The 24,700-nt window shown below is 39.6% G+C and overlaps 1 protein-coding gene across 2 annotated transcripts in view; it reads right to left on the reverse strand.

Annotated features, from left to right (window-relative positions):
- The window catches only part of LOC129822733 (nuclear receptor-binding protein 2-like), a 92,353-nt gene extending 69,260 nt beyond the window's left edge, over positions 1–23,093 (reverse strand). The window contains exons 1-2 of one of the 2 annotated variants that reach the window (XM_055881083.1): positions 22,451–22,536; positions 22,047–22,174 (exon numbers count right to left, since the gene is read on the reverse strand). Coding sequence is in view for 1 of the 2 variants with exons in the window: in XM_055881082.1 (XP_055737057.1) it covers positions 22,451–22,570 (120 nt within the window). In the remaining variant the exon portion in view is untranslated. Of the gene's footprint in view, positions 1–22,046; positions 22,175–22,450 lie in introns of both variants that reach the window. The other variant, XM_055881082.1, reaches the window with a different exon arrangement.
- Positions 23,094–24,700: the final 1,607 nt, after the last annotated feature.

Raw genomic sequence — 24,700 nt, forward strand, 5'->3', positions numbered from 1 at the left:
TTCACATATCTTCTGTATGTTTGCTCAACAGGCAAACCCACCTGTAGTTTCATGAACGTTTGTGACAAAAAGCTCTTCTCTGAGAGAAACAAATTTGTGTGGCAACAAGGTTTTATGAACTACTCTCATGTCTGACAGACCCATAAAAGGCGGGCCATAAAACATGTCTCATACACTACAAAGGTCAATTACATTCATAGAGAAAGAGAATGGTTAACACACTGAACACACAAACGTCAGTACGGAGCTTCCTTTAAAATAAAATGCCCAGAACTATAAAACTGTGAGTGCCACTGAATGTCTGGTATAATCTTTTGTCAATACATTCCTGCTTTTGTAAAGTATGCCTTCTGTGTGGACTGTGGAGTACGCCTTCTGTGTTTTTCAAACACCTGAAACAGCTTTTTCCTAGTCATTATGCTTAATTCTATGTAAAATAAATAAATAATTGCTGTCTGTATCCACCTGACTGACTACAGAATTTAAACTTGCTTCTCTGCAAAAATCTGGGTAAAAGACAAAGGAATGTGAGCCTTATTCAGTACATCCCACTGAGCAAAAACTTATTGAATCAATGTTGTATCCACATTATTTCAACAACACAAAATCAATGTGATGACATTGAATCAATCTGAAAAACTGATTGGATTTACAAAAAGTCATCCATGTAAGGACATGGTGATTTTGTTGTTGTTGTTGAATTCACGTTAGCTGACAACTCAACCAAATGTAAATCAAAACTAGACAATGAACTAATGTCTGTACCCAGTGGGATTTAGTTATTGCTTGCTTTTCTAAGGTCTAACTAAAGACAACTTCATAAAATTGATAGGTGGCTAGTAGTATTACAGAAAAATTATTTTAAAAATCTGAGGGGGTACGTGCCCCTGTGCCCCCTAAGGGCATGATGCCCTAGAGTGTAGATGCAAAGTTTGGTAACAGAATGATGACACCAACAGCACAAACTTTGCATCTGTACCGCTCTTCAAGTCAATGTGTTTTTGTAAAATGTTCTGTGTAAATTGTTCAAAGTAGTCAATGTGCATAGATGTGTATGATTTGTTTAACTTTGCAATAATTTATTTTAGTTTGACATACATTTTAAAGTGAAAAATCTGAGTCTCAGCATCACTCCGACACTGTGGAATTGCCCCGATTGCTTTTCATTTTGCCTGAAATCCATGTGTTCCTCAACTCATGTCAGACGAAAGATAATCCAACAGACTCTCCCTGAAAGTGTACATGTAATTCAATCTGATTAAATATTCTTCCAGTTTAACAACCTGGGAAAAAAACAATCAAGTGGGCTCTGAATATGAGATGAGGGGGGATTCATTTCTGTTATGTGCTTTTGCATAACAGCGAGGGTCTATTTAACACATGACAGGGTTGACAAGAGAGAAACCCATCGGCCCTGTGCTGCGTTAGATGACATGCAGCCATCTGAACAGGTGGAACCGCGGGTTGTGTCCCTCCAGGGGACATCGGAGTGGCTGGCATTCCACGTAGAGCAGCTGTTGCCCTGTCCAGGCGACAAAGTCGAGCGGGCGGTGTTGGATCATTAGGAAGTGGCGGTCATTAGAGAGATCCCTTAAAGTAAGCCAGCTGGAACATGACAGGGGTTTACAAGGGCCAGCTACGCACGTGGCTCAGACTGAGCTGAGGGTTTGGTGGCCATTTGGATAATTGTTTGCTTGAGGACGTGTCAGTCACAGTTACCACATGAATGTGATCCATGTACAGTACTGTAATATCATGTAGGCCCACTGTATGATACGACAACTGTAAAGCACAGCTAAAGATGTTGCTGACAATACTAGTTTTTAAGAGACATCAACCTTCTCCATGACAGGCATGTCAAGCATGTACCTTCTAGTAAGTTGCCATGGAGAAGCAGTAATTTGCATAAAGCCATTGGTGCACATTGTTGGCACCTATTCCCCCCTCTGTCTCAAAACAAAGACCTGCAACAGTGAGCAGTGACACCTGTACAAAACTATGCAAATATATTAGTCCTTGTCAATCATCATTCTTACACAGTCCCTCAACAGTCATACATTTACATCGAGACAATCCACTGGGCCCTTCCATCACTGCAGTCCCATCTTCACTGCTACCATTGATGTAATAATGGAAGCATGGGATGACTGACAATCTGTCTCTCTCCAGGGAGGATTAATGCAAGCATGGGATGATGGACAATGTCTCTCTCTAGGAGGGATTATTTGGTCAAAAATCACGCTTCCTTCCATCTCGCTCTCGAGCCACCGTGGGGTTCAGTGGTGAAGGGGCTTTGGGCTGCAGGTGATAATCTCCCCAGCTAGGCCACAAGTAAAAGGTTCCACACTTACAGATCCAGGCAGAGTAGATTTACTCCACTCTGGAATGTAAACCCCTTTCAAATGGGATGATACGAACGTGTTTTATCGTTGAAAAGGGATAGGATTCTGTGATGACCTTCGCCCTGTTTCTGAGGTCCATCTGGCTGTCCTCATGTAAAGGGCTGTACAAACACCCAAATCAGACACTATGATTGGCCCATGTAGACAGAGTACCACAAATCTTTTAAATCAAGCTGCCGACTACCTAGCTGGGTGCCAGTCTGTTTCTGCTAGCTTGCTAACTTCTTATGGAATTGTCGTGTTTAGCATGACAATGAATGACAAGGAATTGGTTGGTAAGATAACAGACAGTTCTGGGACCAGGCTAGTGACTACCTCTAGGGGTTTGCAATGATGTAGAAATTGACAGCAAAAATGTGAGAGAAATTGCTAATATAAACATGACACACAATTGACAAAGCAAAAACCAGGTGGGTGAAAAACCAAAATGGGTACAAATATTACCTCAATAGAGTCTCTCTGCCTGCCACAGTATGACAATGTCTCTTAAGGGTCGTTCCATTTTAATTAAATACATTTTTGACCGCACGCCTTTTGAGTTGAACAAAACATTCCATACATATTTGCCCATGGTAGAATTGGTCAGAAAGTGACTTTTTCGACCTAAAAGGACAAAACATTCAGAAGATAGAGGTGCTCAAAGTTTATGTCAATGTTTGGGCAAAATAAAGGCCGGTCCAGACGTCTGTGGACGTTGAAATCAAGGCTGGTCGGGACCGGACCAAAATGAAATTAACTAAATTAATGAAAGAGAGAGAGAGCACGAAGTTGTCCAGACTTTTCAGACTATTTCTTTGACCACCAGACAACATAAAGAAAACAGATTTCAACTGAACATAACAGTATGCCACTGGAATGGAGGACAGTAACAGGTGACTCAACTGTGGTTTGTGACTACTATGATTTTCCTCATCCATTTTTCTGAAATTCTGTTAACGATTTGGTAACAGAATTTTGCGTTTTAATCACTTAAAAATTGATATCAGTCAAACACTATAACTAATTGATAGGTCCATCTTTACTTGTTACTTTTGTGAACTTTCATTATCCTCCCTCGTAAAGGATAGAAATTAGAAAATATCTTAGATGTGGATTTTTGGTAACGAAATTTCAAGGCACAAGACAATGTTTCTTAAACTTACAGAAGGCATATTAGTTGGCAGGGGTCTTAATTAACCTGTTGAGGCTAGGGGGTGCTGTTGTCACTATTTATGGAAAGCGTGTAATTTTTGAAACGGCTTCCTACAAAATTCTTGATCGTACAATATGCATATTATTATTATTATTGGATAGAAAACAGTCTCTAGTTTCTATAGCCGTTGAAATTTTGTCTCTGAGTGGAACAGAACTCATTCTACAGCAATTTCCCTGACATGGAGTCAGATTTCACACATTTTGGCCCCTGATCTGGAGTCAGTTAAAAGGCCACAGTTATTGCTATGAGTATACAGACACTGCTTACGTCTTCCCCTGGATGCCTTTACGTGATGACGCTTTGAATGGTATCGATTGCCCAATCACAGCCACTATAAAACAAAAACACGTGTAGGTAGGAACTCTTTTCTAGGTGCGTCAGGCGCGCGGAGGACACCGACCTACTGTTTTTCCAAGCATTAGTGTAGCCAGTTATATTTCTCCGGTCATGTTTCTACTCATTACAGGAGTTAAAAACATCATAAGGTAGTTAATTTAAAGCGTTTTATAGCAATTTATATCCGTTTAGTGCGATTTTGGGACATTTATTTCTGAGACACTGTGAATCTCTGGGCACGGTTCCAGTTCATGCCGAACGCAATGGGCATTTCTACATGGCAAGAGGACAGCTTTCGACCAAAAGACGATTAGACCCAAGAAAGGATTCTTTGCCCAAGATTCTGATGGAAGAACAGCTCAAAGTAGGAACAATTTATTATGATAAATCGTGTTTCTGTCGAGAAATGTTAATCGCTTATGACGCCATCTTGCTAGACGTAGCTTCGCTTGGCGCAAACTGTATTGAAAAGTAAGGATAATTTAAAAAATGTAAATCTGCGATTGTATTAAGAATTAAATTGTCTATCAATCGCTGTCCACCCTATATTTTTTAGTCACGATTATGAGTATTTATGTATACGACTAGATCACTGTCTAATATGGCGCACGACATTGTCTGACCAGCTGGGCAACTTTTGTCATTGTCTAACCATGGTTTTGGTGGCTAAATATGCACATTTTCGAACAAACTGTATATGTATGTTGTAATGTGATGTTACAGGAGTGTCATCTGAAGAATTCTGAGAAGGTTAGTGAAAAAATTAATATATTTTGGCAATGTTTACGTTATCGCTCTCTTTGGCTAGAATCAATGCTCTGGTAACGTTTGCATATGTGGTATGCTGATATAACGATTTATTGTGTTTTCGCTGTAAGACACTTAGAAAATCTGAAATATTGTCTTTCGATTAGTGTATGCTGTGTATTTTTACGAAATGTTTGATGATTAGTAATTAGGTAAACACGTTGCTCTATATATTTATTCTAGTCCATTTGTGACGGTGGGTGCAATTGTAAACTATGACATCTACCTGAAATATGCACATTTTTCTAACAAAACCTATCCTATACCATAAATATGTTATCAGACTGTCATCTGATGAGTTTTTTTCTTGGTTAGTGGCTATCAATATCTTAGTTTAGCCGAATTGGTGATAGCTACTGGTGTTGGTGGACAAATAAAAGATGGTGTCTTATGCTAATGAGTTTAGCTAATAGATTTATATCTTTACATATTGTGTCTTCCCTGTAAAACATTTTAAAAATCGGACATGTTGGCTGGATTCACACGATCTGTGTCTTTCATTAGCTGTATTGGACTTTAATGTGTGAAAGTTAAATATTTTAAGACAGGTTAATATTAGTGTTTTTATGTTTTTCCAATACCCTTTAAGACTTCTTCTGGTAGATGTTTTCTAGACCCCTTTTCCATCCCTTTGACAAACATTCAAAGCCCTTGCTTATTCCTCATTTTTAGGACGGAAAATATTAGAAAGATTTATATATACCTTAATTTAAAAAAAAATTTGACTTAGCTTTCATCTGACACCCAATTTGACATGCTCCTATGAACTTCACATATTGCTGCTCATGGATATTTTTTACATGGAAATGACAGTAATCCATGAGTGGAAAAACACTGGGAGAAATGGTGGGCCGTGGTGTGTGTTGTTGGCCAAACGTGTCTGTCATGTGAAGTACCCTGTGACTGAGAGCGGGAGGGAGCTCAAGCAATTGTGCGAAGCACAGTGGAAGCTACGGGCAGTGCCGGATTAGGCAGAAGAGGCAATTGCATCAATTGCACCATTAGGCAGAGGAGGCAATTGCATCAGGCCTCACATCATCAAGGGGCCTCGTGAGCTGGCTCGTTGATGATGTGTCATCAAGGGGCCTCATTCTGTCTTGCTTCAGCAGGTTGATTCAGCAGCAGCAAAATCTGTGGGAAGCTTCAAAGTTGCAAAGGAAACGGGGAGGGGGGGGGGGGGGGTTGCCTGGCTACTGTGCCCAGGTTAAATGAGGCCATATTTTTTTTCAAAAAAGGCCTCCAAAAAATGTATTAATCCACAAAGCAGAATAATAATTTATAATAGATGTTGGGTTGTCATTTGAAATACTTGCTACACCAGAAGTGAATGATTATATGTAGGAGGAATGTATATGGTGGGGTCAATTAAGGGTGGATATGAGCCATGGGCTTGGAGAGTTACTAAGTAAGGGAAAAGGCAATTAAATAGTTACAGTCACTGATAAGGGTGGATAGCTGTGGATTAGTGAGGAATGGGGGCCAAGGTCAGGTCAGGTCACATGAAGGGAGAAGGAACAGTTTATTACCCACATCACTTAACTTCCTGCCTAGCAACAAAGATTTAGTGTTTAGAGAAAAGGAGGAGACTCCGCCTAAAGGGGGTATAAATATATGTGCTGGTGGAAACAGGTCTTTGTCTTTTCAGCTGTTTGACCCATTGGGTGAATAAACTTGGTTTGAGCTTTTCCTAGTTTTCTGTTAGTTTATTTAGAACCTAACATAGATCAATAATTTCTTAACATACATATATTTCATATCAATACCCTATAGATAAGGATTTCCTTTGACTACATATGCATAACTCATTCATTACACATCTATAAGCATTTAAGCATCATGAATGTCTTATAACAGGTCGTAAATGCATTATTAAAGGTTAATGAAATATATCCATAGCACGTTCACGTCATGCTATGCGAGAGCTCATATTTCGGTATCTTAATAGATGCATCATTAAAATAAATATGGCTGTTCACAAAAGTGTCCTGCCATACCAGTGATAATGATTATGCCTAAAGGCCAAACCACGTTTAGAAAATTATGCTGATATATAGACTTCACAATTCCATTTCCCATACCGGCCGGTATAGACCTCTGACTTACCATCTCACTGAGGTCAACAGTGCATGAAGATCACCACAGGGTTGAATACTCAGGGTAAATTTTACAGATCAAATCACGTAGTTGAGGGTAACTCTTTTGTAACTCATTAAGAGCCTTCCTCCACATCACAATTAAGTTAATGGTCTATAACACACACATGAAGGGTCTACAGTGTACGTATGAATTATATGCTGTATTATATATATGCTGTGTACGTATGAATTGTATGCTGTCTGTATTTTCCCATTCATAAAGCATTTACGGTTACCATTAAAAGGTCTAGGTATGAATTATACACAGTCAATGTACTGTCATTCCAGTTTTACCATTCATAAAGAATGTGTAAAGCATTTATAAACATGCCACACTTATCAAAAAGAATAGACAACACAGAATGTTAAAGGAAATATGAACATTTATATGAACCTTTTCCAGGCGTAGAACAGAAAACAATGAACATCGCCAAAGAATCCTACTATTAACATTTTTGTTTGACTATTCTTGAATAGACTTAACAAATCAAAGAATTCAAATTCAATTCCCAATTTCTGAGTAAAAAGAACTAACACAGGGTGGTAAAAGGAAGCTAGCATTTCCCTCTTATTCCTTAATGTAGCTAGCTAGCTAGCAAACAGCTAGCTAAGTCCCTGGCAATGTCAATACGTTTTCCAACTAAGTCAATAAACATTACAAAATCATCATAAATGCTAATACAACCATAAAACATTTAGTTAACAATGGCATCTATCTCACTATAAGAATTAAATTGCACTTTTGCATATTACAAACCTTTACCAACAGGACAAATTAAGATCCAGAAACAATATGAATTTCTTTCTATTTTGGCTACACAGGACGTCACTTCCTGGGGGATCTCTCGAATAGACAAAAAAATAAAAATAATTGTAACATTTAGTTAAACTTTTTGTTTTTCAGGACTGACATTTAGCTAAAATAGCAAAAATAGCAGCCAGAAGAACACATGGCTGTCACCCGGAAGTGATTACACACTGACATCTCATGTAATTCTCTGGAGTCCAAACAAAAGCAAATGGTTTCTGTCTCTTAATTTGTATTGTTAAAAAAAAAATCATAATGTGTCAAAGACGATGTAAATAGTGAAATAACATTGTTAACTAAAGTTTCATGAATTTTATGATTAAAGTGTTGATATTCTGCCAGTGGCTTAGCAAGTCAGCTAGTAGCTATATTAGTGAATAAGGGGGAAATGCTAGCTAGCTTTACCACCCTGTGTCAGAACGTTTTACAAGAGTTGTGGACTCGAGTCACATCACTTGACTTGTAGCCTCAAGACTCCGGATTCAACTTTGACTTGAGACTGATGAATTAAAATGATCTGGCCAGGTTTTGCAATGTTTTGTCACTCATTTGGTGGCACAGTCTCTGTGGATTACTCTCCACACAGCCAGAGACAGTAGCCGCAGCATCTCCCTTGCAGATTGACGTGTGAAACGCACACTTGGTGCAATGTTTATTGTGCACATGAACGTTAGCAAGACTCATGAGGTAAAAGTTCAATGTATGGTTTCCGTTGTTCATATTTCCCCGAGATATGTCGGAGTGTGTCTGTGTCATTCTTGTTGTGCGTAATTGTCCACGCCTCAGTGCGCATAGAAAAAGGCTACGTGGCCTAAGCGCCACGCATAGGAGTCAGTACGTTGAAGAAAAAAATGTTGTTCCATGTATGAATGGTGATTAAATATCATTAGGCTAACAATCATTTAGCTAAGTCTGATTAAGCCAAATGTAACAATGGGTGTAGAAATTGCGTTTTACATTGTAGAACGAGTTTATTGATTGTAATTACCAATTGCCAAGATTAGATTGGTCAAACGGGAGCTCAAACAGGTACAGTTGAAGTCAGAAGTTTACATTCATATGGTTGGAGTCATTTAAGCTAGTTTTTCAACCACTCCACAAATTTCTTGTTAACAAAATATAGTTTTGGCAAGTCGGTTAGGACATCTACTTTGTGCATGACACAAGTAATTTTTCCAACAATTGTTTATAGACAGATTATATCCCTATCACAATTCCAGTGGGTCAGAAGTTTACATACACTAAGTTAAACAGCTTGGAAAATTACAGAAAATGATGTCATGGCTTTAGAATCTTCTGATAGGCTAATTGACATCATGAGTCAATTGGAGGTGTACCTGTGGATGTATTTCAAGGCCAACCTTCAAACTCAGTGCGAAAAGTGCAAATCAATCACAGAACAGCAGCAAAGGACCTTGTGAAGATGCTGGAGGAGAAAGGTACAAAAGTATCTTTATCCATAGTAAAACGATTCCTATAATCGACATAACCTGAAAGGCCGCTTAGCAAGGAAGAAGCCACCGTTCCAAAACCACCATAAAAAAGCCAGGCTAAGAGGCTAAACCCATGTGCAGTTTGCAACTGCACATGGGGACAAAGATCGTACTTTTTGGAGAAATATCCTCTGGTCTAATGAAACAAAAATAGAACTTTTTGGCCATAATGACCATCGTTATGTTTGGAGGAAAAGGGGGGAGGCTTGCAAGCCAAAGAACATCATCCCAACCGTGAAGCACAGAGGTGGCAGCATCATGTTGTGGGGGTGCTTTGCTACAGGAGGGACTGGTGCACTTCACAAAATAGATGGCATCATGGAGGTAGGAAAATGATGTGGATATATTGAAGCAACATCTCAAGACATCAGTCAGGAAGTTAAACCTCGGTCGCAAATGGGTCTTCCAAATGGACAATGACCCCAACCATACTTCCAAAGTTGTGGGAAAATGGCTTAAGGACAACAAAGTCAAGGTATTGGAGTGGCCATCACAAAGCCCTGACCTCAATCCTATAGAAATTTGTGGGCAGAACTGAAAAAGCGTGTGCGAGCAATGAGGCCTACAAACCTGACTCAGTTACACCAGCTTTGTCAGGAGGAATGGGCCAAGTTAACCATTTATAGGCAATGCTATCAAATACTAATTGAGTGTATGTAAACATCTGACCTAATGGGAATGTGATGAAATAAATAAAAGCTGAAATAAATCACTCTCTCTACTATTATTCGAGTGTACATTCGGAAAGTAAGTGTGCATTCCACATTTTGTTATGTTCCAGCCTTATTATAAAATAATTTAAATAAAACAATTCCTCATCAATTTACACACAATACCAAATAATGACAAAGCAAAAACAGGTTGTTAGAAATTGTTGCAAATTTATTCCAAATAAAAAACAGATACCTTTTTTACAGTGCATTCGGAAAGTATTCAGACCCCTTCACTTTTTCCACTTTGTTACGTTACAGCCTTATTTTAAAAATGTATTTAATTGTTCCCCATCCCCCATCAATCTACACACAATACCCCATAATGATTCAACAAAAACAGTTTTTTTTGCAAATGTATTAAAAAAATAAAAAACTGAAATATCACATTTCCATAAGTATTCAGACTAGAGGTCGACCGATTAATCGGAATGGCCGATTAATTAGGGCCGATTTCAAGTTTTCATAACAATCGGAAATCGGTATTTTTTGGACACCGATTTGGCCGTTTTTTTTTACATCTTTATTTAACTAGGCAAGTCTAAGAACACATTCTTATTTTCAATGACGGCCTAGGAACGGTGGGTTAACTGCCTTGTTCAGGGGCAGAATGACAGATTTTTACCTTGTCAGCTCGGGGATTCGATCTTGCGACCTTCAGTTAACTAGTCCAACGCTCTAACCACTTGCCTTACATTGCACTCCACGAGGGGCCTGCCTGTTACGCGAATGCAGTAAGAAGCCAAGGTAAGTTGCTAGCTAGCATTAAACTTATCTTGTAAAAATCAATCAATCAATCAATCATAATCACTAGTTAACTACACAAGGTTGGTGATATTACTAGTTTATAATCGATGCACATTCGCGAAAAAGGACTGTCTTTGCTCCAACGTGTACCTAACCATAAACATCAATGCCTTTCTTAAAAGCAATACACAAGTATATATTTTTAAACCTGCATATTTAGTTAATATTGCCTGCTAACATGAATTTCTTTTAACTAGGGAAATTGTGTCACTTCTCTTGCAACAGAGTCAGGGTATATGCAGCAGTTTGGGCCGCCTGGCTCGTTGCGAACTGTGTGAAGACTATTATGACATAACATTGAAGGTTGTGCAATGTAACAGGAATATTTAGACTTATGGATGCCATCCATTAGATAAAATATGGAACGGTTGCGTATTTCACTGAAAGAATAAATGTTTTGTTTTCGAGAATATAGTTTCCGGATTCGACCATATTAATGACCCAAGGCTCGTATTTCCGTGTATTATTATGTTATAATTAAGTCTATGATTTGATAGAGCAGTCTGACTGAGCGGTGGTAGGCAGCAGCAGGCTCGTAAGCATTCATTCAAACAGCACTTTCGTGCGTTTTGCCAGCAGCTCTTCGCAATGCTTCAAGCATTGCGCTGTTTATGACTTCAAGCCTATCAACTCCCGAGATTAGGCTGGTGTAACCGATGTGAAATGGCTGGCTAGTTAGCGGGGTGCGCGCTAATAGCGTTTCAAACGTCATTCGCTCTAAGACTTGGAGTAGTTGTTCCCCTTGCTTTGCATGGGTAATGCTGCTTCAATGTTGGCTGTTGTCGATGTCTTCCTGGTTCGAGCCCAGGTAGGAGCGAGGAGAAGGACGGAAGCTATACTGTTACACTAGCAATACTAAAGTGCCTATAAGAACATCCAATTGTCAAAGGTATATGAAAAACAAATGGTATAGAGAGAAATAGTCCTATAATAACTACAACCTAAAACTTCTTACCTGGGAATATTGAAGACTCATGTTAAAAGGAACCACCAGCTTTCATATGTTCTGAGCAAGGAACTTAAACGTTAGCTTTCTTACATGGCACATATTGCACTTTTACTTTCTTCTCCAACACTTTGTTTTTGCATTATTTAAACCAAATTGAACATGTTTCATTATTTATTTGAGGCTGAATTGATTTTAATTTATGTATTATATTAAGTTAAAATAAGTGTTCATTCAGTATTGTTGTAATTCTCATTATTACAAATAAAAAATATTTTAAAAAACGGCCAATAATCGGTATCGGTATCAGCGTTGAAAAATCATAATCGGTCGACCTCTAATTCAGACCCTTTACTCAGTACTTTGTTGAAGCACCTTTGGCAGCGACTACAGTCTCGAGTCTTCTTGGGTATGACGCTACAAGCTTGGTACACCTGTATTTGGGGAGGTTCTCCCATTCTTCTCTGCAGATCTTCTCAAGCTGTCAGGTTGGATGGGGAGTGTCACTGCACAGCTATTTTCAGGTCTCTCCAGAGCTGTTCGATTGGGTTCAAGGCTGGGCTCTGGGTTGTCTTCGCTGTGTGCCGGGCTCTGGGTTGTCTTCGCTGTGTGCGAAGTCATTGTCATTTAGTCATTGTCCTGTTGGAAGGTGAACCGTCACCCCAGTCTGAGGTCCTGAGCACTCTGGAGCAGGTTTTCATCAAGGATCTCTCTGTACTTTGCTCCGTTCATCTTTCCCTCGATCTTAACAATTCTCTTTGCTCTGACATGCACCTTATATAAACATGTGTGTGCATTTTCAAATCATGTCCAATCAATTTACCACAGGTGGACTCCAATAAAGTTATAAAAACATCTCAAGGATGATCAATGGAAACAGGAAGCACCCGAGCTGAATTTCGAGTCTCATTGCAAAGGGTCTGAATACTTATGTAAATACAGTATCAGAAATTACATTAAATTGACTGCATAGAATTCATACATTTACCTTTAAATGCAAACTGCCACTGATCTATAATTACCATTAAGTGCTTAGCTATAAATGCTTTATGAATGGGAAAATAGATGACTTTCCTTTGAGTGCATAGAATTCATACATAGACCAGAGTTCAGGTGGGCCTTCGTGCTTAAGCCACCAAAGGGAAAGGAGGAGTGTTCAATAACAAATTACTAAAATCATTAGAAGGGCTTACCAAGAAACACTTCCAAAAGGACTAATTCGAGGTAGAAAGGAGTTGGACCACTCAACAACAAAAATTCTGAGATGGATTAAAGTGAGCGAAAATAAATCAATTGTACAGGATGAGAATAGCCGACTGACGTTTCGACGTCAAGCTGACTTCTTCCTCAGAGTGACCTGCCCATTGCACTTAGCTCTTATTTATAGCCCAGTGGCACATTGAGACACAACAATGTAAGAAAATAATCATTAGACACTCTGGATGCTAAGAGGCTAAACTCAGATTTTTCACTATCCTCGTTTCTATAATGTTGTTGCGTAGATTTGTTGTGTCTCTGGATTCAAAGACACCCAAATATCACCTGAATATTTTGACATTGACTATTTGTTTTATTTTTGTATTTTATTTAACCTTTATTTAACTAGGCACGTCAGTTAAGAACAAATTCTTATTTACAATGACGGCCTACCGGGGAACAGTAGGTTAACTGCCTTGTTCAGGGGCAGAACGACAGATTTTTACCTTTACCCCTATTAACAAGACACACCATTTCTCTTATTATTAGTATTATTTTGTGCTGTAATTTGCCATTTACCTTGAACCATATTATCATTATTATCTTCTTAGATTCTAACATTTGTAAAACATGAATTTTATTTAGTAGATAAGTAGTGGTTTCCCGAACTCGGTCCTGGGGCCCGCCCAGGCACTACACAGCTGATTCAAATAATCAAAGCTTGATGATGAGAGGGTTATTTGAATCAGCTATGTATTGCTAGGGCTAAAGCCTAAACGTGCACCCATGGTGGCCCCAGGACTGAGTTTGGGAAACCCTAAGAAGTATTCAACCCCCTGTCAATGCATGTTAGAATCACCTTTGGCAGTCACCTTTGGAATCACCTTTGGCAGTCTTTCTGAGTAAGTCTCTAAGAGCTTTCCACACTAGCATTGTTACCCATTATTCTTTTCAAAATTATTCAAACTCTGTCAAATGTGTTGTTGATCATTGTAATTGAACCATTTTCAGGTCTTGCCATAGATTTTATAGCAGATTTAAGTCAAAACTAACTCGGCCACTCAGGAACATTCACTGTCTTCTTGGTAAGCAACTCCACTATAGATTTGGCCTTTTAAGTTATTGTCCTGCCGAAAGGTGAATTAATCTCCCAGTGTCTGGTGGAAAGCAGACTGAACCAGGTTTTCCTCTAAGATTTTGTCTGTGCTTAGCTCCATTCCGTTTCTTTTTTATCCTGAAAAACTCCCCAGTCCTTAACGATTGCAAGCATACCCATAACATGGTGCAGGCACCACTATGCTTAAAAATATGGAGAATGGTAGGCTTGGGTGGTATACTGTATATACCGGGGTATTATGAAATAGTTTTTCAATGACGTCAATAGGTTTTTCACAAAATGTTTATATTTGTAGCTACTTTTTAAGTAAATACCTGCAGATAAAAATTGTGCAAGAAATTAGGAGATAAAGCAGCATTCTTCATTTCACCGGTCACATTATGAAGCATACCATAGTTCCCCAGAACAGTTGAGCCAGTCACGGGCTTGTTTGTAAATTGCACAACTGGAGAAAGCGGGAGCAGATGAGTCCAGCTATGTATTGTCAGGGGTCGCGTTTTATATTGAGTCAACAGTGTTTTTTTGCTTCAATAAACTGTTCAGGGACGTGCAACTATAGTTTTCCTTCACAAAAAAAATACATTAGTGCAACACATTCGGCAGTAAATTGCTTCATTTTCATCAGATGACAACAAAAGTGCAATGCTATTTGGTTGGCAGCCACACAACTAAATTAGTTTACAATGAAAAAGCAAGGTATTATTTAGCAAAAACAATGCATGGCCATCATATTTCAAATGTTTGTCATAAAAAAAAATGTAGCCAGTTACATTTCCTAATGTTTTGTTTAATCCGGCATTTTACCTGAGAAAAGTAGGCTGGCACACTGATAAAAGCACCGGAGAAAAGTAGCTACACATCAGTCAGAGCACTGTCTGCTGATAGAATGCTCTTAGTGAATTCTCATCCGAGTGGAGAAGTGCAAACGAAGCACAAAATGTGTCTGATGCTGAGCAGAAATTATAATAATAAGAATTTTAGTTCTGTGTAGATTTCCTGTGTGAAAAACAAAGAATTCTGCATTAATGTGACCCCTAAGTTTAACTTGCTAGTTATCTAAGTAAGTGGCTGAATTAGTAAGGTGACGGGGCATCGTATTGTGTTAACCTTCTGCCGTGTTGGAGCACTTTGGATGAGTTATCTGTACAGCTGCCACTGCTATCTTTTGATTTCCTTGCGTTTTTTCTCCTCTCCGTTCTCAGCCAGTCTGCTCCTCCCCCATCTTCTCCGGTGTGCACGTCCACCATCTTCTCTGAGCAGAGCAGGCAGGCCAAACTCATAACTTCACACAGACAAAGCGAGTATATACATGCTCCAGAGCCAGTACTGTTCTTACTTCAGAGAAGCATGCATCAAAACTTTGTTCATATGCACAATGTCTCTCATTCACATCGCTTGTATATGTCCAAACTCACAGAAAATGCCATTCAATAGCTCCTACCTGTATATGTAGAACTTTATGAGCTGGATTACCTGTTTTCGCAATTTGTTTATTTAAGTTAGCATTTTTAGCTAGCAGCCTCCATGGAAATTCGTGCTATTTTTGTTAGCATTCTGATAAGACGCCCAATGGGCTTTTTTTTGCGTAATACTGTAAATCCCAGGATGAGAGAAGGATGGTATGACAATATGCAAATCTGGCTACCGCCCAACCCTAGAGAGTGGTACTTAGTAATGTGTTGTATTGGATTTGCCCCAAACAAAACACGTTGTATTCAGGACAAAAAGTTAATTGCTTTGACACATTTTTATGCAGTATTACGTTAGTGCCTTGTTGCAAACAATATGCATGTTTTGGAATATTTTTATTCTGTAGAGGCTTCCTTATTTTCACACTTGTCAATTATGTTAGTATTGTGGAGTAACTACAGTGTTGTTGATCTATCCTCACTTTCTTCTATCACAGCCATTAAACTCTGTAACTGTATTAAAGTCACCATTGGCCCCATGGTGAAATCCCTCAGTGGTTTCCTTCCTCTCTGGCAACTGAGTGAGAAAGGACGCCTGCATCTTTGTAGTGACTGGGTGTAAAGATACACCATCCAGTGTAATTAATAACTTCAACATGCTCAAAGGGATATTCAATGTCAAGTCACCTGTTCGCATCCTGTCCAACGGATTAAAGTGAGATAAAATAAACCAATCTCAACTTTGTTGTTGTGTGCTCTAACTTTCTACCTCAAATTAGTCATTTTGTCAGTAAGCCATTCACTTACATAGACCCAACTTAGGCCTAATTGTGATGTGGAGGAGGGCTGTTAATGAGTTACGAATGAGTTGATGACCCTCAACTACACGATTTTATTCAACAAGATTTACCCTGAGGATTCAACTCTGTGGTGATCTTCATGCACCATTGACCTCAGAGAGAAGAAGAACAAGGGAAGTCACGGGCCTATACCGGCCGGTGGGAAGAATGGGGCTAATACAGGCTATATATCAGCATGATTTTCTAAGTGTAATTTGGCCTTTTGGGATATTTACTAACACTTGTATGGCAGAAGCACACTTTTGAGAACAGCCATAATGATGACACTACGCTGTCATTATAATGATGCATCTATTAAGCCATCTAAATATGAGCTCTTGCATAGCATGACATGAATGTGCTATAGATATGCTATTCATATTTTTCATTAACTTTTAATAATGCGGTTGGGACCTGTTAAACCACATTCATGAAATGCTTATAGATGTGTAATAAGTGTTATGATATGATCCAAGTTTCTCATAACAGCAGAAAGAAGTGTCATTAATCACCCACGGACTGGTTCACAATAATGGAATATTCCACCCTGACAGAGTTACCATGCATTGTTTCACGCGATAGGATTGGAAACGTGACTTTTATTGAAATTAAGCTGCAGCGGTGAGGCGCTTTCAAAGCGGGGCAGAGAAAAAGTAACAATAAACTAGATTGAATTTTAACTGAAAAATTTCCTAGGTCAATGCATTTCTTTAGTAAAAAGACAGGTGCTGCTGATAATACTGCCATCGTCATTGAGGCAGAGGACATGTATGTGTAGCCCATGTATTTGATGCTGTCTGGACAAAAATAGTTTTCTCCTCTTCTGTCCAGACAGCATCAGATACATGGGCTACATATAGCAAGACTGAGGTGTGCTGTTTCGTTCGCTCCAAAGTATTTTCCGTAATTGAAGGAGTGTTGGTATTGAACTTGGAATTGAAGGAGAGGTGGCAGGTGCACAGTGCACAAATTATTATTGTCGCACCGGTCGGGATTGGGGTTGATTGATGCTCAATGTTCAATTAAAATCTCCCTACCATCATAACTAAGCCAATATGACACCAATGTTGATGATAATTCACAAATCACCTTGATTGGAGGTACACAACACACTCCCTGCCTCTGTCATGAGCAGTCCGGCCGTTGCCGAGAACCACATACTGGGTCCTTAGTATTAGAAAAAAAGAAAATATCTAGGTGTTGGATAAGAACCAGATTAAAGCGTCCATAAAGTGACCATTAGACTTGCCACCTTTCAGACTGCATAAGTTTGTAGGTGCAACAGTTTTGATTACACTTATAATTTATCGCTCTCAAGTGCTCATTTCTGTCTATTAAGAACCAACGATGTGCTACCTTTTGTAGCATTTCTGACAATGCTAACGTCTTTTTTTTTTGCCGGAGCCGGGACCAGCAACTCAGTTGCTGCGCAACAGTAAAGCTGTTTGCACCAGGCTGCCAGGCATAATAAGTGTATGCGAACAAACCTAGGCTACTGTAGCTACCTAGCTATATGGTGTTATTCATGCTGAGGTTAACCTGTTTGGGATAGGGGGCAGCATTTTCACTTTTGCATGAAATGCGTGCCCAGAGTAAACTGCCTGCTACTCTGTCCCAGATGCAAATATATGCATATTATTAGTAGTATTGGATAGAAAACACTCTGAAGTTTCTAAAACTGTTTGAATGATGTCTGTGAGTATAACAGAACTCATATGGCAGGTGAAAACCTGAGAAAAATCCAACCAGGAAGTGGGAAATCTGAGGTTTGTTGTGTCTATCGGGTCAAGTTGCACTTCCTAAGGCTTCCATTAGATGTCAACCGTCTTTAGAAACTTGTTTCAGGCTTCTGCTATAAAGGAGGGGGGAATGGGTGCTGAATGAGTCATGGGTCTGGCAGAGTGTCTCAGGCTCGTGACGCGCGCTCCCGACAGAGTTAGCTCTCGTTCCAGTGCTTTACTAAAGACAATGGAATTCTCCGGTTGGAACATTATTGATGATTATGCGAAAAACATCCTAAAGATTGATTCCATACATCGTTTGACATGTTTCTACGACCTGTAACGGAACTTTTCGAGTTTTTGTCTGGACGTAGTGCTCATGAAGATGGATTACTGGGCTGAACACGCTAACAACTAGTGGCTATTTGGACATAAATTATGGACTTTATGGAACTTTATGGAACAAATCAGTCATTTATTGTCGAATTGGGATTCCTGGGAGTGCATTCTGATGAAGATCATCAAAGGTAAGTGAATATTTATAATGTTATTTCTAACTTCTGTTGACTCCAACATGGCGGATATTTCTTTGGCTGGATCGGACTCTGAGCGCCGTACTCAGATTATGCTTTTTCCGTAAAGTTTTTTTGAAATCTGACACAGCGGTTGCATTAAGGAGAAGTCTATCTTTAATTCTGTGAATAACACTTGTATCTTTTATCAATGTTTATTATGAGTATTTCTGGGATTTCTGTGGCTATCTGCAAAATCACCGGATGTTTTGGCATCAAAACATTACTGCACGTAACGCGCCAATGTAAACTGAGATTTTTGGATATAAATATGCACATTATCGAACAACATAACATGTAACATAATGTCCTATGAGTGTCATCTGATGAAGATCATCAAAGGTTAGTGATTCATTTTATCTATATTTCTGCTTTTTGTGACTCCTATCTTTGTCTGGAAAAATGGCTGTGTGTTTTTTTGACTTGGCTCTGAACTAACATAATCATATGTTGTGCTTTCGCTGTAAAGCCTTTTTGAAATCGGACACAATGGGTAGATTAACAATAAGTGTATTTTTCATTTGCTGTGTTGGACTTGTTAATGTGTGAAAGTTACATATTTCAAAAAAATATTTTTGAATTTCACGAGCTGCCTTTTCAGCAGAATGTTGTCGAGGGGTTCTGCTAGCGGAACGCCTGCGCTAGAAAGGTTAATCAATAAAAGCAAACAGATATTTTCATTAACTACATAGGTAGCTAGCTAACATGAGCTGAATTTGCCCAACGTCAAGCAGCTAGCCTCTGTAGCTAGCTAACACCAGTCAGCTGAATGCTAGTTAGCTAATTTTCCCCCAACATCTGACACCCCCTACGGTTAGAGGATGAAATCACCTCGAGCTCAACAATTAAATGGACTGGAAAATAACGGTAAGTTTTGCGACTAAAGACACCTTTCTAGCTAGCTGACCACCAATTTTCATTGCATATATATATATATAAAATACACGTGTGTTTATATATACACACACACACATTTTGTGGGACACGCTGTACTTTGGTCAAATTGTCACGCTGCTACCTTACAATGCATGCAATGGGCTTCTGCAACACTAGTCAGCTACTCCATAGTCGAAGCTGTGGTAAGAGCTAGCCACATTTCACTGTCAGACAGAACACAACTCAAACTGCTGAGAAAACAAATTGCTAGCTAAAGTTACATGTAAACAAACAGCACCTCTGCACTGAATCCTGTGTGCAAATGCATGCTCGCTAGCATCAGAAAAACTCTCCAGTTTCTAACATCCATAATACATTCTAGTACGCTCCTCCTGTCTTCTTGACATTTTAATCCAAATGTGTGCTGATCAACAGTGCCAAATGAATAACTCGGCCATGTGTTGGATATTTGTCAACAACTCTTCCAGTGGCGCGGAACGCTTTAGGCTAGAAACAAGATGTAAAAGGCACAAGAAAGACGTGGATCTAGTGTACATGGGGATACCTTAGTTCAGTCTCTATTGCCGAGTTATACGACCTTCAAAAGTCAATGACTTTAAACAGTTTTCTTTGACTTTGCATTCAATGGGAATTGAGTCATATTTTACAATGTAAGACTGTCACAATCAATTGATCTATTCATCTTCTAAAAACTGCAGACAATTATGTTTGACTATACTTAATTCAAAACTGACTTGAGCTATTAGAGGGCAACAGCCAGAAGACGAGGGTTTAAACCAGCAACCCTTGCAGTTAAGCAAGCACACCACCTGTGCCATTAAGGCCCCGACCTTTCGGCAGAGGTCGAATTAAAGGTTACAATAGCACTACCAATGACAGACTTTTGATCGCAATTGTTTTTTAATTAGGCTTTGCAAGTGGAAATGTTGTATAATACACCTTCAACTAGAGTCTTCCCCTGTGGGGCATCAATATGAGTCAGAAGATTTCATTCTAATGTCAATTGACTACAAAGTGTAAATAAGCAAATTTGGTTCATAAAGTCAGTCTTGTCTAAAACAGAGTTTGGAACATCAGTAAGTCACAACGAGTAAATGAAGGTTGGGTTTGGATTACAATTATGTCAAAAAATCATGCCCCTCTTTGCCAAACTCCAAGTGCAAATCACCCCTTCTAATTCGCTTCCCTTCGTTGAATGGGGCGCCGTTGTTTCATCGCCCCCAATGCAAAAGATGGCAGCCCTATAAGGATTGACCAACTATGGTTTGCATGCCCTGCCAAAAGACCCTCTCATGCAGAATAGATGGTTGGAGTTCATTGGTCCCCGGTGCAGTGGTGGAGAGTATACAGGTAGCTAGACCGTAAACTGCTGCTTATGTATATTTGAAAAGTTGTATAAAGAAATACCAGGGTTGTTAAATTGGCCCAGCATCGCCCGGGTTAGGGGAGGGTTTGGCCGGCTGGGATGTCCTTGTCCCATCGCGCTCTAGCGACTCCTTGTGGCAGCCGGGCGCATGTACGCTGACTTCGGTCGGCCGCTATACAGTGTTTCCTCCGACACATTGGTGCGGCTGGCCTCCCAGGTTAAGCGAGCAGTGTCAAGAAGCAGTGCAGCTTGGCAGGGTCGGGTTTCAGAGGATGCAAGGCTCTCGACCATCGCCTCTCCCAAGTCTGTACGAGAGTTGCAGCGATGGGACAAGACTTTAACTATCAATTGGACTTCACAAAATTGGGGGGGGGGAAAAGTACCCAAAAAATATTTTTGTTCTGTGTATGTGTATATTTCTACACACACACACACAAAACATTAGGTACACCTTCCTAATATTGAGTTGCACACCCTTTTGCCCTCAGAACAGCCTCAATTCGTCGGGACGTGGATTCTTCATGTTGTCGAAAGCGTTCACCAGGGATGCTGGCCCATGTTGGCTCCAATGCTTCACACAGTTGTGTCAAGTTGACTTGATGTCCTTTGGATGGTGGACCATTCTTGATACACACGGGAAACCAGCAGCATTGCAGTACGAAACACACTCAAACTGGTGTGCCTGGCACCTACTACCACACCCCATTCAAAGGCACTTAAATATTTTCTTTTGTCCATTCACACTCTGAATGGCAAACATACACAACCCATGTCTCAAGGCTTAAAAATACTTAAACCCGTCTCCTCCCTTTCATCTACACTGACTGAAGTGGATTTAACAATTTGACATCAATAAGGGATCATAGCTTTCACCTGGATTCATCTGATCAGTCTGTCATGGAAAGAGCAGGTGTTCCTAATGTTTTGTATACAGTGTATATATCAGTAAGCTGTATGTATTTTTAGATATGGCCTATAGTAAATGTGTATTATTGTAGCAAATACACACAATGTTAAGCTACATATTCATTTGACAGAGTTAATAAACTGCCCATTGATCAGCACAGCAATTAATAAGACAGGACCATGTTTGTAAAACAAGTCAATATTACACAGGTAAGCTAACAGTTACAGAAATCAGGAAGGCAGACAGGCTCTATAGTCCTCTATATAGGAGTGACTGTGTCCAACACACCGTCACCTGGTGTTATGTTGGGCACCTACTGACCCAGGTTTGAATCCTAAGCAACCTGCATACACATTGTTTAAAGTACAATAGACCAACATACCTACAGTAGTTGGTTAAAGCTGTGTGCTGGAAATGGTTGGTTAAAGCTGTGTGCTGGAAATCCTCAGTACAGCATGGGTGGAGTAGACTAGGCATTGTGGCTATGTTCTGGCCCCTGACCATCCATTACTACAAAAAATAAGGCCGCAGCTGAATATAGTTGCCTACCACTATTATGTAATGTATCGGTTGTACCTGCTGCTACAATACAGACAGGCATCACCATCCAACCCCAATGATTATTAGATTCGTTACGACGTAGACTATAGGCCTATCAGGCAATAATGTTCCAGGCAATCATGCTCCAAACAGAATTATATTTCTCTTGTCTCCCCTTTAACTGTCAATATGTGTATCCCACAAGTTGAATCGCTGCCACTGGAGCAACCAAACAGATAGACCAACCTGCTCTTTTCGCTTTTGCCAGCGACCGCATGGGCTTTCCTCCAGGATTTCACTCTCATCTTCACTCTCCTCCTCCTTCCCCTCAGACCCTGAATTGCTCTCCGGAACAGACATAGTCATTGTATTCCGTGTTAATTGTTATTTCCCAGTTGGTTTCACTCGAATGTAGCGCAAATGTCTATACAGTCTAGAATCCCCGACGACACAGTATAGTAAAGCGCTCAACACATCTTACTGTGAGCACAGGGGTAAACCGTAGCAGTCAAAAATAAAGGTTTCATTAAAACACCTTCAAAATGTACTCGTGATAAAGTTCAAATAAAAAGCGCAAATAAATGATATAATAGTCGTGTTAATAGGTTAACCGAGGAAAAATATTATAGTCCGGTTTGCGCGCTCAACTGCATGCGAAATAGATTGCGAAATGTTGTTCCTACTATCCGTATTCACAGATGAAGAGCAAAATCATGTGTATGGAAAAAAATTATAGTAAAAAAGTTGTTTTTCCGTTGCCTCCTTTTGTTTCGTTAATTATCTCTCCCATTGACGGTATAAAGTATATATTTTTGTTACATCTCCTAACACCATGCGTCATTGTTGTTGTTGTTGGTTAATGCGCTTCTTCTTCTGTGAATTTTATATGGCGGTTGGCAACCAACTTTAAGTGGAATTATCGCCACCAGCTGGACTGGAGTGTGGGACAGAGACAGTGAAGGTCTAAATCCTACCCAATAATCAAATCTCCCGAAAAAAAAGAAAATACATAATTAAATACTACATCTCCCGAAGATTTCACCGGGAGTTCACTTAATCCTGGCTTTTGAACCCCATTACTCTTCAAATCTAATAACAATCGCTCTCTTTCCCTCACATATTTCTGGCACTGAAATAGAACATGTTCCACTGTCGCCATCTCCTCCTGACAATGATCTTACACAGGTGTCTTCCCTTTCTCTCCCTGTTCCACAACTCTTGCCATTTGTTTTTAACCACTGTTCTTATAAACCCATTGGCTTCTGCTTTACTGATTGACAATTCTATCTCAACATTAGGATGTTTAAGAGTCTGCTTGGCGATAACAACCACATCCTCATTCCCCTCTACTCCCACATGAGCTAGTACCCAGAGGAACATCATAAATACCACCATCTGTTTCACCCCATACAAGCACTGCAAAACCTCATACAATACATCCTGTCTGTTCTGAGACATACATTTATTTAAGATCATCAGTGCTGCACAAGAGTCAGAGCAGATGACTACTCTGTCTGGCCTCACCTCCACTCCGCAGCCAATAGTGTGCCCAATAACTTCATTGTGTAAACAGATAAATGATCCGTTGCTCTTTTCTTGACTGCCACCTTAAATTCGGGAACACTAAAAGCTGCTCCTGTCCTCCCTGTTTTAATCAAGGTCCTTAGAACCATCTGTGAATATATTCAAGAAAGCAAAGTATTGTGTTCTTAAATGTTCACTTACAACTGAATATACTCCTTCCTCAACATCGCTTACCCTCTCAAGCAAGCCTAGATCTAGAACCACAGAGGGGCTAAACTCCCTCCCAAACAACCCCATCTCTCTCGCCATGCAATTGCCTATCCACCCAATGCTTGTATTCAGATTTAGTTTATGTTCCCAGCCTTCTAGGAGCACCTTTTTTGTAGGATGTGTAACCTTATGTCCTGGTAGATTTACCCAATATGCAATGGCTAGCTGTTGTCATCTTACCTTTAACGGCATCTCTACCAACTCTACCCTCTAGGTCCTGAGTGCTCCCCAACATATTCTCAGGGCCTGGATTACATCTAGTTTTTTTTTTTAAAGATGTCTGAGCTGCTGGTCCATATGCTAAACTTCAATAAACTGGTGATGACATTAACAACGCTATATACAGTACCAGTCAAAAGTTTGGACACCTACTCAATCAAGGGTTTTCTTTATTTTTACTATTTTCTACAATGTAGAATAATAGTAAAGACATCAGAACTATGAAATAACACATATGGAATCATGTAGTAACCAAAAAAGTGTTAAACAAATCAAAATATATTTTATATTTGAGATTCTTCAAAGTAGCCACCCTTTGCCTTGATGACAGCTTTGCAAACTCTTGGTATTCTCAAATCAAATCAAATTTTATTTGTCACATACACATGGTTAGCAGATGTTAATGCGAGTGTAGCGAAATGCTTGTGCTTCTAGTTCCGACCATGCACTAATATCCAACAAGTAATCTAACCTAACAATTTC

The sequence above is a fragment of the Salvelinus fontinalis genome, chromosome 25 (genome assembly GCF_029448725.1).
Source record: "Salvelinus fontinalis isolate EN_2023a chromosome 25, ASM2944872v1, whole genome shotgun sequence".
NCBI lineage: Eukaryota > Metazoa > Chordata > Actinopteri > Salmoniformes > Salmonidae > Salvelinus > Salvelinus fontinalis.